The following is a 20,992-nucleotide window of genomic DNA, read 5'->3' on the forward strand; positions in this document are numbered from 1 at the left end:
TCTCTTTAAGCAAAGTTATTTAAGAAAATTTTCTAAAAAATACATTTTAAATATGTATTATTTCTTATTCCAACTCAAATAATTTATTGCTTTAAACCAGAAAAATCTCTGCCAAAAATAAAACAAAAACCCATATTTTACTTAAATTTGTTTTAAAACAACCAAGCATGTTTTGAGTTATGTCTTTATGAGATCCTAATAAAACATTGAAACATTCACCCATGTTTTTTTACATTGGTTGTCAGATTTTATCTATGGACTGAATGTACTCCTTGGCCTTTATCCTCAAGTCCCTAAAACAATCAAGCATTTGTTTAGAGTGTAATGTCAGTCCTTTATGAGATCCCAATAAAACACCGAAATGTTGACCGTTTTTTGCCAGGTTTATCCTCGGACTGAATGTGCTCCTTGGCTTTCATTTTCAAAGTCTTTAAAACAGCCCAGCTTTTTTTGCAGTGTAATGTCATTCCGGTCATTTCTATGAGATTCTAAATACATCGAATTGTTTACCCATGTTTATTTTACATGGGTAGCCAGGTCTTATCCATGGACTGAATGCACTCCTTGGCCTTCATCCTTAAAGTCCCTAAAACAACCAAGCATTTTTTACAGTAATGTCTATCCACTCATTTTTATGAGATCCCAATAAAACATTGAATAATGTTCTCCATTTTTACATGGGTTGCCAGGTTTTATCCATCGACTGAATGTGCTCCTTGGCCTTCATCCTCAAAGCTGCGATACTAGAACTGCGGTCGACGTCTTCCAGCGGGTATTTGTCATTAAACACCGGTTGGCATTGGTAGGGCGGTGGTGGCATTGGCTGCATATTCTGCATCATGCCTGGAGACGTGTTGAGAAAGCCAGGGTGAGCAGTATAGGTGGGCTGGAGGCTCTGTCCAGGACCCATAAACCCCGGGATGCTGTGCATTGGTGTGGCACTGGACAGTGGCGAGGACAGCCAGGGGTCCAGCGGGAGAGAGTTAGACATAGGACCCACATTTGGTGCCATTGGTGGTCGGTTGAAGGACCGTATGGGTGAGTCGTGGAGCTTCATGGTGCCCGTGTCCATTTTTTCTTGCCTTCGCCATTTTGCGCGCCGATTCTGAAACCACACCTGTATGACGAAAGTGGAGATACTGTGTTAAAATCATATTTATTTATTCACTACTTTAGTTATATTTGTGCTGGGCTAAGATTAATTGCAAGCAATCTACTGTAGGGTGTCTGCGGGGTCTTAAAGGTTCAGAAAACACTTAAGTACTTTTTTTTTTTAGATTTTAACAGATTTGTGTGTGTGTTGAGCATCAGTTAAGACAATGTTAGCACCTGTCAGCTTTAATTGTGAGAAAAACTGGATAATTTTGAGCTTTTGTCAGCTAATTTCAGCTTCCGGGTTTAAAATTATTTCTGAGGTGGATCAAAATCGGCGACGTAGCACAAAACTGCAAGTGCAAAGTCGTCGGTTTCTCATTAATATTCATTCATTCATTCATTTTCTTGTCTGATTAGTCCCTTTATTAATTCGGGGTCGCCACAGCGGAATGAACCACCAACGTATCCAGCTAGTTTTTCCGCAGCGGATGCCCTTCCAGCCGCAACCCATCTCTGGGATTATTAATATTCATAGCGGAGTTTTCTTATCCTATAAGAAGAGCCTGCTACTGTGACAGCACACAGTATTTAATATTCATGAAGGGTCATATGTGTTTGTTTCCATGATCCACAGAGTTAGTTGCATGTTTTTCCCAGCGATCCTGTCAGTGCCGATACAGCAAAGATGTTTGTGTCCAGCGAGCATTTTTGTCAGGAGAGCAGTACGAGAATTGGAGAATGGCGGACGTTGTCTTTTATCAGGAGTTTGTTTACATTTAGCAGGGCTCGAAATTGCGATCATTTTGGTCGCATATGCGCCCGAAATTTTATTTATGCGACCTTAAAATATATTTGGGAGCATGTGTGCGAGTGCTTAAAATTGTTGTGTGCGACCAGTTTTTACTGCAAAATATTCACCACATGCGCGGATTTGGGAGATATTTACGCAGAATGCCTCTCTAAGCTCTTTGTCTGCAACTGAAACGCGAAACGCAGCGCTCAGGAATGGTTTAAAAGAGTTGTCATGTCAACTTGCTGCAGTAAACAAAGCCAGTTCCGTAATGATTGCCCCGCCTTCACGCTCTTCTTATTGGCCCACCACTGCTCTAGCACTGAAATATCAGCTGTCAATCACTCAGCCAGTGCCTTCTGGCTTGGGATGACAGAGAGAGTTACTACCATGAAAAATTGTAAAGCGCTGAAGATGAGAATGAAGATAACACTGACAGATTTTGTTTTAGAAACCATGACATCTAAAGTTACAAATAATGACACATCTTACTAGTGACCATGTGCTGAATGTTAATCCACCATCTACACTTTTCGAAGAGTGGATAAAAGACTTAAGTTGGCTTCAAGTCCGCTATGAAAAGTCTGTGGGATGGAGTTTTCAGGTAACTGTTTGCCACATCTAGCACGAGAGCTTCTGTTTAATCCTTCATATAATCGCCAGATGCTCTCCGCCATGCAAGGGCGTAAAATGTAACACCACGTACACCATCGCAAACGGGCTTACACTGAGTAAACTAAAATCGCTACTCATGAAGACCGGTATGGCTATTAACATGACGTAACGTTATGCATATAATAAGGCACAGTATATGTCAAATGCATCAGTGCAGTAACAGACAGCACTTGTGAGAACAGCAGAGTTATACCGTTAACAGATTCATTCAAGCAGTGTGTGCAGGGCCAGTGAGCACTCCGTGTAGGCTTTGGTCACTCAGTTCTGTTATAAAAATAGATTTTCTTGAGATAACGGGATTTTGTTGAGACATTTTCCTCACGCTTGCAATATATTTTTTAGCTTGTTAGTTTGATTACTTTTGATTTCAAATGCAATAAATCTGTTTGTATAAAACTTGAGTAATGGTGCTTATAATTGGTGGGTGTGACTAAATTTTGACACATCGCAGTGCACCTAAGTTCACCTAAATCCTCCAGATTCCTCCAGAATGGTTGAAATAGGCTGGGCTGGAGACCTGCTGCACTGAGTCTGCATTCAGACCCGGGGATTAAGGGAGAAGTCCTCATTTATAGTGTTTATATGAACACGATTGTCTTTATATTTATATAAATTGTGGTAATCTGTATATGAAATTACGAATAACAAATGTCGCAGGACTTTAAATTTCTGTTTATTTCTTTGCATTTTACCTTTGTAAACTATAAGATCATGGCTCTCCTCACAGTTTGTCTCGTTTTGTGAGTCGACTGACAACAGTTGTTCGCTCCCTTCCTTCTCCCCTGCTGGCCACACCCCCCCCTGCCTTTTGTGTGCGGAGCTCCACGCCCATTATGTTGCATCTCTTAAAAAAATACGAGGTAGACCTGAACCGAAAGTGGGGAGTGTCATGGCCCTTTAACAGATGTGTGTGTGTGTTGAGCATCAGTTAAGAGAATGTTTGCACCTGTCAGTTTTAATTGTGGGAAAACTGAATAATTTTGAGCTTTTGTCAGCTAATTTCAGCTTCCGGGTTTAAAATGATTTTGGGGGCGGATCAAAATCGGCGACGTATCGCAAAACTGCAAGTGCAAAGATGATGCGTCGGTTTCTCATTAATATTCATAGCAGAGTTTTCTTATCCTATGAGAAGAGCTAGCTTAATTATTCATGACTGCTTATGCTTTCCAAAGGCAAGACACAGACAGACCTGCCAGTGCCAAGCTGTTAGACTCTGTTGATGGCTGGGTGAGACTGCATCCACGGACCCACTGCACACAGTATTTAGCATTCATGAAGGGTCATATGTGTTTGTTTCCATGATCCACGGGGTTTGTTGCATGTTTTTCACCGCAATCCTGTCAGGGCCGATACAGCAAAGCTGTGTGTGTGCAGTGAGCATTTTTTGTCAGGAGAGCAGCACGAAAATTTGAGAATGTTGGACTTTCTATTATCACTTGAGTTTGTTCACATTTCGTTCACAATTTTTACAGCAAGCTTGTTTAAACACATTCATACCGGCCTTAATTTTCTTTTGTTTATGTAAAGCCACCCAATCGATTTAACAATACATCTCTATAAACGTTTAGCAAAACTATGTTTAGAACTAATATTATTACAGTCTTTAAAGTTTTTTTTTTTTTAAGCTACGTTGAAAATAAATCTATGTAAACAACTAGGGTCTGCTTGTCCGTAGTGTATGAGTGTGAATGAGTGTGTCTGGATGTTTCCCAGAGATGGGTTGCAGCTGGAAGGGCATCCGCTGCGTAAAATATATGCTGGATAAATTGGCACTTAACTCTGCTGTGGCGACCGCAGATTAATGTCTGAACCGAAAAGAAAATGAATGAATGAATGAATTTCTAAACGTAATAGTTTATAGTTAATACATTATAGTTTCAAGAGTTCACACTTAGCTGATGATTTATAAAAGCTTGTTTGGCATGCTGTCCCAGGAGAGAGCCCTGAGCTCAAGGGCTCCTCGAGCCCGGGGCTTCCTCCCGTTGGCAGATCGAAAGGGGAGCCTGAGCTCGGTGGATCTCAGAACTCCCCTGCTGCGGTATAGGGAAAACAAGGGGTTAAACAAAAACTTGGTTGTTATGTATGTTGAATGTCTTTGGATGGTTGGAGGAAACCGGAGAACCCGGGGAAAACCCACACGGACAGGGGGAGAACATACAAACTCCTCACAGAAACACCCACCGGTCCTGTGGAACCAGGGCTGGCAGTGTTCTTGCTGTGGGGCTCACAGTGCTAACCACTGGGCCGCCGTGCCGCCCAGTCAGAGGCAAAGGAAGAGGATAGGGGAGGAGGGGGGTTTCTTCCAAACGAAGATAAAGTGAACTGAAAACTGTGGCTATTTATAGTAGCTTAGGGCTCCTATGATTGGAAGATAGTGATTAGCAAATGCGAAACCGGCTGTGATAAATCATAAGCAAGTGATCCTCTCGAAATTAGTTTATGATTAAACTTCACTTATATAGCACATAATATTTGACAAGATATTTTAGTAGACACTAGTATTCAGCTTAAAGTGACATTTAAAGGCTAAACTAGGTTAACTAGGGTAAAGTTAGGGTAATAAGGCAAGTCATTGCATAACAGTTTTTGTTTTGTAGACAATCCAAAACATATATTGTATAAGTAGGCTAATAATATTGACCTTAAAATGGTTTTGAAAAATTAAAAATTGCTCTTATTCTTGCTGAAATAAAACAAATAAGACCTTCTTCAGAAGAAAAAATATTATGGGAAATACTGTGAAAAAAATCCTTGCTCTCTTAATCATCATTTGGGAAATATTTGAAAAAGCAGGGCTAATAATTTTGACTTAAACTGTATATTATAATGTTAAGTAACTTTTAAAATAAAAATTAATGAAATGTGTTAAAAATTAACGTGAATGTATGGTATTTTCTCTTTTGCTTTTTAAAAGAATAAGAGGGGCTTAAAATTTAAGTAATCTAAAAATATATTGTACCAACACTATTTAACAAAGCTTTGTCTCATGTATTGAACAGGATTCTCTTCATTGAATCAGTACCCCTTGTTAAACATCGCCTTGTAATGCCCTATCAATCTAAGTCCATTACAAATAACCCCGATGTCAGAGTTGTAATGAAATTATTCCATTACATTGATCGCCGCGCCTCCACGCTCTCTTTAATTCCATTAAGTGTCCCGGCGCTCACCTGAACTCGAACTTCAGGCAGGTTGACTTTCATGGCCAGCTCTTCTCGACTGTACACGTCCGGGTAGTGGGATTTCTCGAAGGCGCGCTCCAGCTCGTGTAGCTGATAGGTGGTGAAGGTGGTTCTGTTGCGTCTGTGCTTTTTTTTCGGCTGATCCTCATCTGGGATGTCAGGGGAACGGCTGTCGCTCTCCACGTTGCTCCGCGGGTCTCCCAAATCTGCATCGCATTTGTCCGTGGAGAAAAGTCCGGTGTCTACAAAACAGGAGCGCCGGTTATAAACAGATGTAGATTTTTTTTCAGGTACTTTTGTAATGTTCAAGAAATAATATGATGCTGATGAGTTTTATTTTAATTATTCAGTCCATTCTGGTTGGTTGCTAGGGTGTTGTAGGATTTTTGGCTGGTTACTAAAGCACAGATTCAAGGTTGTTGCTACTATATTCATAGAAAGTAGCAAGTTACTAGTGTAACAGTTGTCTGTCAGACATGTTGATTGATCATCAGTCTGGTCGGTCTTTTCGGTCATCTAACCAGAGACTGTTATGCATCCCTAAGTCAAGACTGAAATGCAGAGGTGATCGTGCCTTCGCAGTAGCTGGTCTTAGGTTGTTGAATGCTCTGCCTCTCTGTATTAGATCTATTTCATCCCTGTCAGTTTTTAAATCTAGGTTGAAAACTTACCTCTTTGATTTGGCATTTTATCAGTAAAAAATAGTTTGTTTTAGCTACAATTTATATATATATATATATATATATATATATATATATATATATATATATATATATATATATATATATATATATATATATATATATATATATATGTATGTATGTATATGTATATATATATATATATATATATATATATATATATATATATATATATATATATGTATGTATATGTATATATATATAAATATATATATATATATATATATATATATATATATATATGTATATGTATATATATATATATATATATATATATATATATATATATATATATATATATATACATACATATATGTATATATATATATTCAATAAGTATATATGTGTGTGTGTGTGTATGTATATATATATATATATATATATATATATATATATATATATATATATATATATATGTATATATATATATATATATATATATATATGTATATATATATATATATATATATATGTATATATATATATATATATATATGTATATATATATATATATATATATATATATACAGGGCTTTACATTAACACCCGCCAACCCACCAAATGCAGGTAGATTTCAGCTCTGGCGGGTTAGACAGACACCTACACTAGCCACTTTATTAACTCATATTAACTGTGTGAGTGATTATATGTATGTATATATGTATGTGTGTATATATATATATATATATATATATATATATATATATATATATATATATATATATATATATATATATATATATATATATATATATATAATGTTTTTTCTCTGCTTTGATTTGTACTGTTCAGCACATTGGTCAACCTCTGGTTGTGTTTAATAGTGCTAGATAAATAAAATTGACATTGACATTAGGGTTGGGCCGATAGACGATACCACCGCCGATGGCCGACCAACATCGCGATGCTGAGGTGGCATCGTGATCCATCGCCCCGCCCCACATTTATATTGATATATAACTTATTATTTGCATGTCATCTTAATAGCAATAATGGTCTTTTCATGAGCTGTGTTTAATGTTACATAAAGCTGCTGCTTGCACAGCTGACAGCGTCGTGAGGATTAAATAAAGGACATTAGGTTGTTGCTAGCGTGTTGCCAAGAAGTTGGTCACAGTTGTGCAGCGTTGCAAGATAATTGCCAATTGGGTGTTTTGGCTCGTTGTGGCCAGCCTAAGGCGCACCTGTGCAATAATCATGCTGTCTAATTGTTACATAGTTAGTTAATCATTATGAGAAAGGTAAAGGACACCAATAAAAGCATATTTATTAAGTTCTATGACATTTGGTGTCATCTTTACGGACATAACTCTAATCAGCATCTTGATATTTCACACCTGTAAAATCAATAGATTACCTTGGCAAATGAGAAATGATCCCTAACACAAATTTAGACAAATGTGTTAACAGAGAGAGAGAACCATTTGGTGTACATAAAATAGTTTAGGATCACAGTGAAGTGAACAGTGAGGTGTTTCCAGGACATAAAAGGTGACCTATCATCACTTCAAAACAGTTTTATAAAGGGTTTAAACACAGTTGTGTGTCAGCAGTGTATGAATATAAGCAGCTTCTTATGGTAAAATGTTTGAATTATATTTTTTATATAATCACACTTGATTAAAACAGTCTGCAGAAACACTTTGATTGACATTCTCACTTTTTACGTGTCATCAGAGGGGGAAAGCCCCGCCCACTGGTGTCCATCTCTCCCTCATTAGCATAGGACGTAAGTCTTGACTTTGAATCCGCACTATGCCGATACACAGACCTTTTAGCTCCGCCCCTTTTGAAACGAGCACAATCTCATTTGAATTTAAAGCGACAGTCACCAAAATGGCCCAATTTGTGTCAAAAGCCTAAAAGGGTAAGTTTTAAAGAGATACAAAACATTTGTGTAATGTTTTGAGCTGGAACATCTCACACACACTCTCTAGGGACTTGGTAAAAATGGGCACAATAGTGTAAAAATTGTGCATCTTATCACTTTCAAAGTCCATGTGAAATCATTGTGTATTTTGCTAGCCCACATTATTATTTTTTTAAGTGAACTGTAAATGCAAATTAATCCACTGAAACAAACTGTGGTAATCATGGTAATCTTCAATCAAAGCCACAATATTTTTTATCCATGCCTCTCTTACCATTTCTATGAGAGATTACTGCAATAAAGAAAGCCCCGCCTCCTATTCAATATTCAGATTCAGTGAGAACTACATCAACAAACCGAAATAAAAGTCTCAGCAACTTCCGGTTCACTCAGACTTCATTTACAAGACTCAATACAACGTTTATGCCTTATTAAAAGTGTACATTGGAGTTCGATGTTAGCCTTTCGGATTTGTAATACCTTGCAAATAAGAGATTTGGGAGTTCCATCACAAGTAAGTCCTCCAGTAATCCAGCACGCAGATGTCACTGGTTAAACCTGCAGACCTCATGTGGCCAAGACTGCTAATCCAACTGCTTAGAGCTTCACTCAACACTGCAGCGTTTTTGGCCAACCGCCCTGACAACAGCGCAGATTTTCATTTCGAAGAAACCGCTAAGAGCAAAGCGAGCCACATGTTGAGGTGGGGCAGATCCAGGTTGAATCTAATTAAGTTCGGCAGGATTAGAATCAGATCGTTAGTTCAAGTGTTAAACATCGTGCCGTACACAACTTTCATACATATTTCATCAGTTTTTATCATGACATTTTTATATTGTTATGATTAATCACATCCAAAATGAAGTTTGTGTGTACGGTGTAGGTTTATTATATCTACATATGAATGGATATATATTTATTGTATATAATAAACATATTCAGCTTTAAATCACAGGAATTAATTACATTTTAAATAGCATTGAATGATAAGCATTCATTCATTCATTTATTTTCTTTTCGGCTTAATCCCTTTATTAATCTGCGGTTGCCACAGCGGAATAAATCAGTAATTTATCCAGCATGTGTTTTACGCAGCGAATGGCCTTCCAGGTGAAGCTAATAACTGGGAAACACCCATTTAATCAGATTCACACACATACAGTACAGCCAATTCAGCCTATACAATTCACCTGTACCACATGTCTTTGGACTTGTGGGGGAAACCAGAGCACCTGGAGGAACCCACGCCAACAAGAGGAGAACATGCAAACTCCACACAAAAACGCCAACTGACCCAATCAAGGAGGAACCAGCGACATTTATATTGTAATAATACTTTTGTAGTTTTACAATTTGTGCTTTTTGTCAAACAGTTAATCACGTCCAGAATAATGTTCATGTGTGTATAGTGTAGATTTATAAAGAAACAAATATAAAATAGAAATTATATCATAAAAAATATTCCTGTTGAAATCACTGGAATAAATGGGGATTTAAACTGCATTGAAAAATAACTTCCGTTAAAAAGTGTACTTATATTTCAGCTGTTTTTTACCGAGTTAAATGATTAATCCAAAGTAATGCTTATGTGTGCATGTGTGCTTATATCTATATAAAAATGCAAAGTACTGATTTAAGTCAAAGGAGTAAATTGCACTTTAATCTACATTCAGTAATAACTTCAGTTATTTTAAATTATAATATTTCACATATTTAACATTCAAATGATTAATTGCGTGCAAAATAATGTTTATGTATGTACTGTGTATATTTGTAAATTAACATATGAAAATACAAACTTTATAATACAACATATTTAGATTTAAATCACAGTAATATATTACATTTTAAATTGCATACAATAATAACTTTAGTTATTTTATTTTGTAAAATTATTTTACTGTTAAAAATTTTTTTCTAGAGTAGTCAAACAATTAGTCGCACCCAGATTAGTTTGTGTGTACAGTATACATTTATCATTTATACATATAAATAAAGATCTGTGTGTGTGTGTGTGTGTGTGTATAAGCAAGGAACAAGGGGAGAACATGCCAACACCACACAGAAATGCCAACCGACCCACCCGGGCCTCGATATAGCAACCTTCTTGCTGTGAGGCGATTGTGCTACCCACTGCGCTACCATGCTGCCTATATATATATATATATATATATATATATATATATATATATATATATATATATATATATATATATTTATACACACACACACATACACATATACTTACATTCAGTTATATCTTCAGTTGTTTTAAATTGTAATATTATTTAATAGTTTTACAATTTTTACTAGAATAGTCAAATGATTAATCGTATTTGTAACTTCATACGGCATCTGCAGTGCCACTGATGTCTGCAGGTTTATTTACTGCTCTGTTTTGTAAAGTCATAAATAGGCTTTTCTCTTGTTGGCCTCCAGCTCTCTGCAACTCTCACATGGTCGCCCACTGAAGTTATCAGGGTTGCGCCCGGTCAGAACCTGGATGGGAGACCACATGGGAAAGCTAAGTTGCTGCTAGAAGTGTTTTCAGTGAGGCCAGCAGGGGGCGCCCAATCTGTGGTCTTTGTGAGTCCTAATGCCCCAGTATAGTGAAGGGGACTCTATACTGCTCAGTGAACCCCGGCATCCTGGCCAAATCTGCCCACTGGCCTCAGTTCAACATGCCTCCAAACCATCCCCATATCATAATTGGCTTCATCACTATGAAAATTAAAAACTCTGTTTATTCTGGCTGTAATAAGACAAATAAAACTTACTCCAGAAAAAAAAAATCTTATAGGAAATACTGTGAAAAATTCTGCTAAACATCATTTGAGAAATACTTCACACAAATTCACAGGACGGCGAATAATTTAGAATTTAACTGTATGTCTATGTGTATATATGTGTTTGTGTGTGTATATATATGTATGTACATGTCACAATAAAGCCATGTTTCTCACCATGGTACACCGATTGCTGCTGCTGGGTCTGGTCTGGGATCTGCAGGTGACTGTATGGATCAGCATTCACTTGTTTCTCCTGTTCTTCCAGCTGGTCTTCGTCCACTTTATGCGTCCCGATGGGCTCCAGCAGAGGATCCTGGTCTTTACTGAAGCCCAGAATGACGTCGATGCTGTGGACGCGGCCGCTGATGCCTGAAACGCCACCTTTGCCCAGGTCGTGGTAGCTTTCTGTGGAGAGGCAGCCATCGTCCACCATGTTCATGGTATCTGGTGACAGATGCATCCAATCTGCTCTTACAGTAAGTCTCTTCCAGGAAACAGGGTCAATGAAAGGGTGCAAATCCAGAAGAGAATCAGGTTCTGGTTTGTGCCTGAGATTCCCTTTCAGAGGGCTGTTCAGGGAGAGAGCAAAGGGTTAATAAGACGGTGAAGAGGTCAAAAGTATGGGCTCAAGTGTGGATTACTTAATAATACTTGTGTGTTTATAAAGTCTGGACTTATTTCTACCATCCAGTCAGTCTTGTCGATTTTGAGTTTAAACTGTTATCAAAACTGCTGGCTTTATGTCGGCAATATATTTTACCATTCATAATTTCCCCAGACCATGTTTAAAAATATCTGTCTATTTTTAATAGCAGTGAAATATGGATTATATTTAGTTATAAATCATTCATTTTGCTTCAGCTTAGTCCCTTATTCCACAGCGCAATGAACCGCCAACTATTCCAGCATATGTTTTACATAGCGGATACTCTTCCAGCTACAACCCAGTACTGGGAAACCACCATACACTGTCTCACACACACACACACTCATACTACGGCCAGTTTAGTTCATCCAATTCGCCAATAGCGCATGTGTTTGGACTGTGGGGGAAACCGGAGCACCTGAATTACTCAGATGGCAAAATAAATATTATTAAATATGTCAAGGTTTTTCCTATTTAAAATGTGATAAGTCAGCTATTACTTCAATAGAAAGAAAATAGAAAGAAAATAGTAAGTAATAGTAAGAAAATAGTAAGAAAATAGAAAGAAAATAGTAAGTAATATGTGCGAAAAGAACCCAAAAGGCTGCAAATATACAATACAAACAGCTGCTTACTTAATTTGAGCCTGCTTCATTTCAATTTGAGAACTTCACTCACATTTTCATTACATTTTAGGTCTCGTCTCAATCACTCCAAAAGTTTCACTCATAGTTTACTTTTTTACTGAAGTAGTATTAGACTTTCAGCCAGAACATAATCAACTCGTGTAATGTTATAAATATGCAAACAGCAGTAAATACTTTGCATCTCTTTGCCTAATCATAATAATAACACTAAAAACAAGGTTCATACAGTCATGGAAAAGTCATGGAATTTTGACATGGCATTTTCCAGGCCTGGAAAAGTTTTGGAAAAACAGATTTTTCAGTTTATCAGTCAGAACTTTGATCTCATCCTCATATTTGTCCTCTTTCTCTGAATATTGCAAGCACGAAATCAAATGAAAGGTAACAGGTATAACACTGAACAAGAAAATTACATAATAAAATGTTTCAGTTCAGCTCCATGCCAAAAAAATATTTAGTTAACCATAATGTCCTAAAATAACTGACACTAAGTTAAAAATACATAAACAAATAAATAAAAATGACCATTTAAAATATTAATAAACTATAGTTTATTAATTATAGTTTATTAGTATAGAGTATATCATTGACACTGAAATGATACCGGTGGTTACTAAGAAACTAAAAATATGAAGTTTATAAAACCGATTTCTAAAAACATTTCTATCTTTGTTTCAAGAACATCTGCATAGGCACAAAAACGGAAAATGAATTGTGTTTATTTAAATTTTTGTAATTGTAAACACAACCGCAGGAGTGTGATACGTTAGTCTAACATTGAACAAACTCTTCGAACTAAATACTGGATTTCTTAAAAAAATAAACTATAAGCAGGGTTCATACGATCATGGAAAAACCTGGAAAAGTCATGGTGTTTTGACATGGCATTTTCAAGGCCTGGAAAAGTTTTGGAAAAACAGAAAAACCCACAAAGTTTTGGAAAAGGCATGGAAATGAGTTTTACATATATCTGTATAGTTGAATTAGGGCTGCGCGATATTGAAATAAATCTGACATTACCATATTTTGTATTTCTGTGATGTGAATATAATTTCACCAGATGATTTAACAGGTTTATTTCGATTGGAATTTTGCAGAGGAGTGAATCTCAAATAATATATAACAAATAAATTACAAGCATAGATATATAAAATATAGTAAAGATAAAAGTGAATTATAGTTTTAAGATATTCACTATTCAGGTACAGATATTGAATAATCAGCCCTGCATAGTCTTCATTGTATATTATTTAATCTTTATTAAAGTTACAAAAATTTACTTGTGGCCGGATGTTTCAAACTCTGAAATATGGAAGTGTTCACACAGTCACAAGCCTTAAAGGGACAGATCACTCAAAGATTAAACTGTACTCACTGTTTACTCCCACTTCACTTGTTTCAATACTACATGAGTTATTCAATTATATCCTTTTTGTGTTCATTAAAAAAAGAAACTCATAAATATTTGAAACAAGTGAAGGGTGTAATGGAAATAAGTAATTTTGGGGTGAACTGTCTCTTTAAAAATGCATGCAGATGATAAGCTTTTACTCCATTATGATTAAACTCTATATTAAACTATAATCCAAACATTGCATATCCTGCGATGTGACAATTGCGGATGCACACATTGCAATAATGTTGTTGAAACCACATATTGTACAGCCCTAACTTGAATATAGGTTAGTTATCATTACTTATATTCTGTCCTTGGCCAAAAACTAGCTCTCACATTGTTAGTGCTGTGTAAACATTATTAAGATCAACTTTACATAGATATAGAAACAAATCTCAACAAAATAGATTGATGCTTGATATGCTGTAATAAATTTGAATGTCATTGTTTTTCTTATTATTTACCATGTTTATGGAGACAATACATGAAACTTGAAAGTTAGGAAAAAGGCCCGTAGCCAGCCTGGTGAAAGGGGGGGTTCTTTTTTCTCAAAATGTGGACTTTTTTTGCAGTTATTCACCTCATTTTCTATTAACTTATGCTGTTTAAATACTCCAATACGTGTCATTTTAAGCACTATTTTAGCTGAATTAGCTTATTGTATCCTCCATTTTTGATGTACCAAAAATATTTCCTTAATATTTATAATAAATAAACAAATATATATATATATCTCCTAGCCTCTCTTTTAAATGCATCTAATAACAACAGCCTAATTAGTATAAACAGCTAAAGTCCGTCTAAGGCACTCAAAAAATGTGGAAAAATTTTTTAAAAGCCTTTACTGACATGACTATTTCTTAAAACTGCGCCTACACGTGTTTATGACACTGGACTTTATCAGGGTAACCTGATGTAGCCGCAGTTTTAAGTAACAGCCATGTCAATAAAGGCATGTCAATAAAGGATTTTTTGAGTGCCTTGGACTGATTTTGATGTTTATTCTGATGAATCCTTTACACAAAGGGCACCAACACATTATTTAAGCTACCACTGAAACCTTTTGTTTGATTTTGGATTTTCATAAGCAGCCTAATTGGTATTAAAATTAACTTTAATAGACTGCTTTTGGTGCTTTAAACCTTTTCGTTGGTCAATTTTGTCTCTCAAGAATAAGGTTCAAGATTTAAAATAAAGGTTAGGCTACTTGTGAAATGTTTTAGATTTTTTTAACAACAGTCGGTCAATAGTGAAAGTTGACTTCACTTATGTCATATTGTGCATTTTCTTAAAACCTTCAATGGGTTATTTGGGGGGATTTGGGGGGTAATGGTAATTCTTTCGAAACACCCAAACCCCCCCTGGCTACATAGCAAAAATGTATTTGAACCCTGTACAAAGTTATAAACTCTATAAAACATTTAATGTGGTCCCACTTTATATTAAGTGGCTTTAACTAATATGTACTTACACAGGAATTAAAGTTTGTTACAATGTACTTATTGTGTAAATACATGTATTCACTGTGTACTTATGCTTGATTAAATACATGCATGTAATTACATCTGTATTTAACTTTTGTAATTACATTTGTAAATACACTGTTGACCATCCCTTACACCTTAACCCACCCTCAAACCTACCCATACCACCAAACCTGTTCATATCTCAACCTCTATCCCAACTCAAAAGCACCACAAGTGCTCTCAAATACATTATAAACACAGTAAGTACATTGTATTTATTTTTTAATGTAAGTACATAGTAGTTAAGGACAACATTTATCTTAATGTTAAGTCAGTTTGATTGCTGTATTTTGAGATGAGTAGAAAAGTTCATTTGATTCAACTAAAACATTTAAGGCAGCAAGAATTGCTTCCAGTGTAGTCAGTATTCACAATAATTAGCCATAGTTATTTGAACACAGAAAGCAATAAATATAAAATTAAATGACACTTCACTCATGTTTTACCTAAAATGAAAAACATTTGAATACAAAAACATTTGAAATGCCATTTATTTTGCTTGGAAACAACAACTAAATTTAAGTAATATTAGACATTCAACCCTGTAGAAAATTCATTTTCATTCAGTTAACCTGCAGTAATGTATATACCATTTTACAAAGTGTGTACAGAAGTGAATACTTTGCATATCTTGCCTAATATTAATTTTAAACACATTTTACATAGTTATGTATTCACAATAATATTTATATTTAATTTGAACACAGAAAGGATTAAATCAGAAATGAAACTACACTTCACTCACCTTTTTCTTAATGTTGTTGTTTCCAATTAAAAGAATGTAATTAAACCATATTTGTAAAGTCAAGTATTTTTACTCATTCTTTTATGTAATATTAGACTTTTAAACAGTGTTTTCAACCAGAATTTAATTTTGTGCAATCATCCTGAATCAGTACTGTATATGTAAAATGTTACAGTTGCTATAAAAACACACACATTAGTAAATAAAGAAATATTGATGATTTTACTTATTAGTATTAATAATAATAATAATAATAATAATAATAATAATAATGGAAAAACTAAACTTTACTCAACTTTTTTCCTAGGTTTTGATGTTATTTCCAAGCAAAAAAGTTATTGAAACCATATTTGTAATTTGCAGTATTTTTACTCATTATTTTAAGTAATATTAGAAAATAGTGGATAATTTAATTTCATGCAGTCAAACGGAAACACACAGACAGAAATAAATAAAAATATGCATGATTTTGCCTATTAATAATGATAATAACTGAAAAAACAAAACCTCTCAACTTTTCCTTTTTTGTTGTTGTTGTTGTTTCAACCAGATTTTATGTAAACATTTCATTACGTTCAATCGACCAGAATCAATACTGTATGTAACATGTAACAAATATACAAATAGATGTAAATAAAATATACACGATTAGTAATAAAAAAATAATAATTATTATTATAATAATAACAGAAAAAAACTAAGCTTCACTTTACATAAAATTAATCAAAAATAAATATTATTAATATTTAGTCAATATAAATATTATTAAGTCAAAATAAATACTATTTAAAACATATTTGTAAAATCCAGTATTTTTACTTATTATTTTAAGCAATATTGGACTTTCAACCAGTAGATAATTTAAATGTGTGTGATCAACCTGAATCAATACTGTATGTAACATGTCATAAATATACAAACAGAAATGAATAAAAATAAAATAAAAATATTATTAATTATAATTATTATTATGATTATTATTAATAATTATAATAATAACAGAAAAAACTAAACTTTACTCAGCATTTCTTAAATTTTATCGTTGTTTCTAAGCAAGAGTAATGCTTTTTAAAACATATTTGTAAAATCTAGTATTTTTATTCAGTATTTTATGTAATATTAGACTTTCTACAAGTAGATAATTGTGTTCAATCTACCTGAATTAATACTGTATATAACATGTTATAAATATATACAAACAGGAGTAAATAAAAATATGCATGATTAATAATAATAATAATAATAATAATCTAAATAACAGAAAAAACCCAAACTTTACTCACCATTTCCTCTTTTTCCTACTTTTTGTCTCATCTGATTCCCTCAAAGTTATTGTTTAATTTCCATGCATGCTTACAAACGTTCTCACCAACTATCAATGCAATGCTAAAATACCCCTTTGCATGAATAATAATAATAATAATAACAACCCCAAAAAACTTTTTCAACATTTTTTAAATTCTGTTGTTGTTCCCATGTAAAATAAATGTTATTTAAAATATATTTGTAAAATGTATATGAATAAAAGTAATAATAATAGTAATATTATTAAACGAAAAAAAGTAAATTTTACAATTTTTTGTTGTTTTTAAGTAAAATAAATGCTATTTAAAATGCATTTATAAAATCTTTAATAACAACAACAATAATAATAATAATAATAATAATAAAAACAGAACAGAAGAAAAACTAACTTTACTCACCATTTCCTCCTTTTTTTTTCTCATCTGATTCCCTCAAAGTTATTGTTTAATTTTCATGCATGCTCATAAATGTTCTCACCAACTTTCAATGCAACGCTAAAATACCCCTTTGCATGCATAATGATAATAAAATTAAATAATAATAATAATAATAATAATAATAATAACCGAAAAAACTAAACTTGACATAAAATTTCTTAAATTTTGTTGTTGTTTCCTAGTAAAATAAATGTTATTTAAAATATATTTGTAAAATCTATATGAATAAAAGTAATAATATTAGTAATGTTAATAACTGAAAAAAGTAAATTTTACTCAAATTCTTAAATTTTGTTGTTGTTTTCAAGTAAAAAAAATATTTAAAATACATTTATAAAAATCTGTAATAACAATAATAATAATAATAATAATAAACTTAATAACAACAACAATAATAATAATAATAATAAAAACAGAACAGAAGAAAAACTAACTTTACTCACCATTTCCTCCTACTTTTTTTCTCATCTGATTCCCTCAAAGTTATTGTTTAATTTTCATGCATGCTCATAAACGTTCTCACCAACTTTCAATGCAACGCTAAAATACCCCTTTGCATGCATAATGATAATAAAATAATAATAATAACCAAAAAAACTAAATTTGACATACCATTTCTTAAATTTTGTTGTTGTTTCCTAGTAAAATAAATGTTATTTAAAATGTATGAGTAAAATCTATATTATTAATAATATTAATAATAATAATAATAACCAAAAAGAAACTTTACTTACCATTTCCTTCTACTTTTTGTTTCATCTGATTCCCTCAACGTTATTGTTTAATTTTCATGCATGCTCACAAACGTTCTCACCAACTTACAGTGCAACAATAAAATACTTCTTTGCATGCATAATGAAAATAAAATAAAATAATAATAATAATAACCAAAAAAACTAAACTTTACTAAACATTTCTTAAATTTTGTTGTTTCCAAGCTAAATAAATGCTATTTAAAATGTATTTGTGAAATATATATTAATAATAATGATAATAATAATAAGAAAATATCATAAAGTCCAAACTTCACTCACCGTTTCCTCCAACTTTCTGTCTCTTCTGATTCCCTCAAAGTTATTGTTTAATGTCCATGCATGCTCACAAACGTTCTCACCCACTTTCAGTTCATCACTAAAATAGCCCTTTGCGTGCAAAAAAAAAAAAAAAATTGCCCAAAAAACTGGTCATAAATTCCGGCGCACTCGGAAACATCCCGTTGGCGGCGCAGCATATGGAGGTCTTGATCTTTAGGATGAAGCCATGAAAACTGTCCTGACGCGCAGAGGCCGGTGGCAGGAGAAAAACACTTAAGAGGTTTAATGACTGCAATCCTTCCCCCTTTAAGGATGATTGACAGCTCTTCTGCGCTAAACGCCACAGAGGGAGGCCTGCGCTAATGAAGCTCTACACAACGGCCTTTCAACACGCTTTTGTTTAAATGATAATAATGGCGGCCTACTGAAAGTGTCCTGTAATCCCGCCGCTCCACAAAAGACGGCACACCGTGTGTAAAGATGTGTTTTTCTTGTGCTGCCCAATGCCTTTAGTGTTGCGCAGAAATGATCAATGCAAACAGTCGGGTGTTGTGGTGGAAGGCATTGTGAAATAGTTTTTATTGCTGTTTTGCATGCCATGAGCTTAACTTTGTGGCCTTCTGCTGCAAGTCTTGGGGAATTCATCGATTCTAATAATGCTTGGAAACATTAAACTGTGTGTTTAAGTTTAAAGGTCATGTAAATAGGCTCAAACGTTGTTAATCACAAATATAAACCTGTGTTTTTGGTAATTTTGAGGTGTATTTTCCAAAAGGTTTGTGCTATTTAATACTTAAAATGCTTTTAGATGAGGCTTGAAAACTTTAAACTGTAGTTTAACTTAACATTAAATTCGAAAGACATGAAAAGTTCATGCAAAAGCCGCTAAACGCAACTTCTGCCAAAAATGAGATAATGGCATTGAGTAAATGCTTTAGGCACGTAGTACACCAACAAATAGATTTGCTTGTAGTCATCCAAATACCAGCATCAGCGCATTCAGAATAATAGTTTGTTGGCAAAAGCCGCTAAGCGCCACTTGCCTTAGTGGCTATTTTGCTATAGCAAAAGCCGCTATATCCCGAGAACCAATCAGAAGGCGTGAATCGAATCGTATGTTTTCATTGTTGCAGAGCGCTGATCCTGGGCGTGGTAGTGGGGGGAAAAGTGGACCTGACTACCCAGGGCCCTGTCTAGAGAGAGGGCCCTTTTGAAATCCCACCAATTTTTTATTATTATTATTTTTTTTGTAACCTACCTCGAATTAATTGGCCCCTCCAATTGATGTCAATGTCATTATTTATTTCAAAATATATTGATAACCCCCCATCCCCCCCCCCAAAATGTCAGTACACAAACCCGATGTAGCCTACGGTTTAAAGGTATTTGAGCACAAGTAGGCCAAATGCATCAATTTGGTGGTGAATGAAAGAACCAGTCATTATTATAATCTGATTTGATTATAGATTAAAACACTATTTGTGCATGTTTATATTCAAATAATTAAAAAAAAAAATGTGTAGGGGGCCCACTGACATTGATAGGGTACAGGGGCCAGAATTTGGTGCTACGCCCATGGCGCTGATACATCGGCTTTATAAGGGAACATGACTGTTTAAAATGCGTGCGCGCTCCCGTTTCCTTGCGTGAAGCAACTATTCCTAGAAACACAACTGATGTGATCGGTTCTCTTTAAAATAGACTACACAAAAAGTGATGACCATGCACCACCCACAGTCTTACCGTACGTTCAAGCCGAAAGCGGCGAAAGCAATCAGAATGAAGACGTCCACCGCTTGATAGGAGTTCAGAGAACACAGACCTGTGAACTTTGGTTCCGACCACAGTTGTTCCCAAGGGTTTGATGATTGCGGTCGCTGGATTTCCAATTATTTACAATGTTTTCTTAAAGGAACATGCATTAAATAAGTTACTGGCGAGTTACTGATGTGCATTAATGTTATATATATATTTATCTTAAAAAAGCGGGAATCTCACGCGACGTGACTGTACAAAACAGTATAACGTTAGCTGCTTCAGGATATTTCAGACATATGGACACATATTGGATAAATAGAGCAAAGCCACACCACACGCAACTTGATCTTCCATTGTTATATGAATTTGATAAGAAGTGCGCAACATTCTCACGCT

General features: G+C 34.4%; 1 protein-coding gene and 1 long non-coding RNA gene across 4 annotated transcripts in view; one reads left to right on the forward strand and one right to left on the reverse strand.

Annotated features, from left to right (window-relative positions):
• The window catches only part of LOC137488289 (uncharacterized), a 98,382-nt gene that overhangs the window by 30,331 nt on the left and 47,059 nt on the right, over nucleotides 1-20,992 (forward strand). For 2 of the 3 annotated variants that reach the window (XR_015479199.1, XR_015479201.1), the window contains exon 3: nucleotides 11,368-11,578. This is a non-coding gene — a long non-coding RNA (uncharacterized LOC137488289). Of the gene's footprint in view, nucleotides 1-8,671; nucleotides 8,828-10,752; nucleotides 11,579-20,992 lie in introns of those variants that run through there. The other variant, XR_015479200.1, reaches the window with a different exon arrangement.
• Nucleotides 520-19,073, reverse strand: rx2 (retinal homeobox gene 2). The gene is given in 4 exon segments (NM_131226.2): nucleotides 520-1,117; nucleotides 5,731-5,984; nucleotides 11,277-11,671; nucleotides 18,839-19,073. Coding segments are annotated over 3 exon segments (984 nt in total). The 5' UTR covers nucleotides 11,563-11,671; nucleotides 18,839-19,073; the 3' UTR covers nucleotides 520-673.

This window comes from Danio rerio, chromosome 2 (assembly GCF_052040795.2).
Source record: "Danio rerio strain M-AB ecotype USA chromosome 2, GRCz13ab, whole genome shotgun sequence".
Lineage (NCBI taxonomy): Eukaryota > Metazoa > Chordata > Actinopteri > Cypriniformes > Danionidae > Danio > Danio rerio.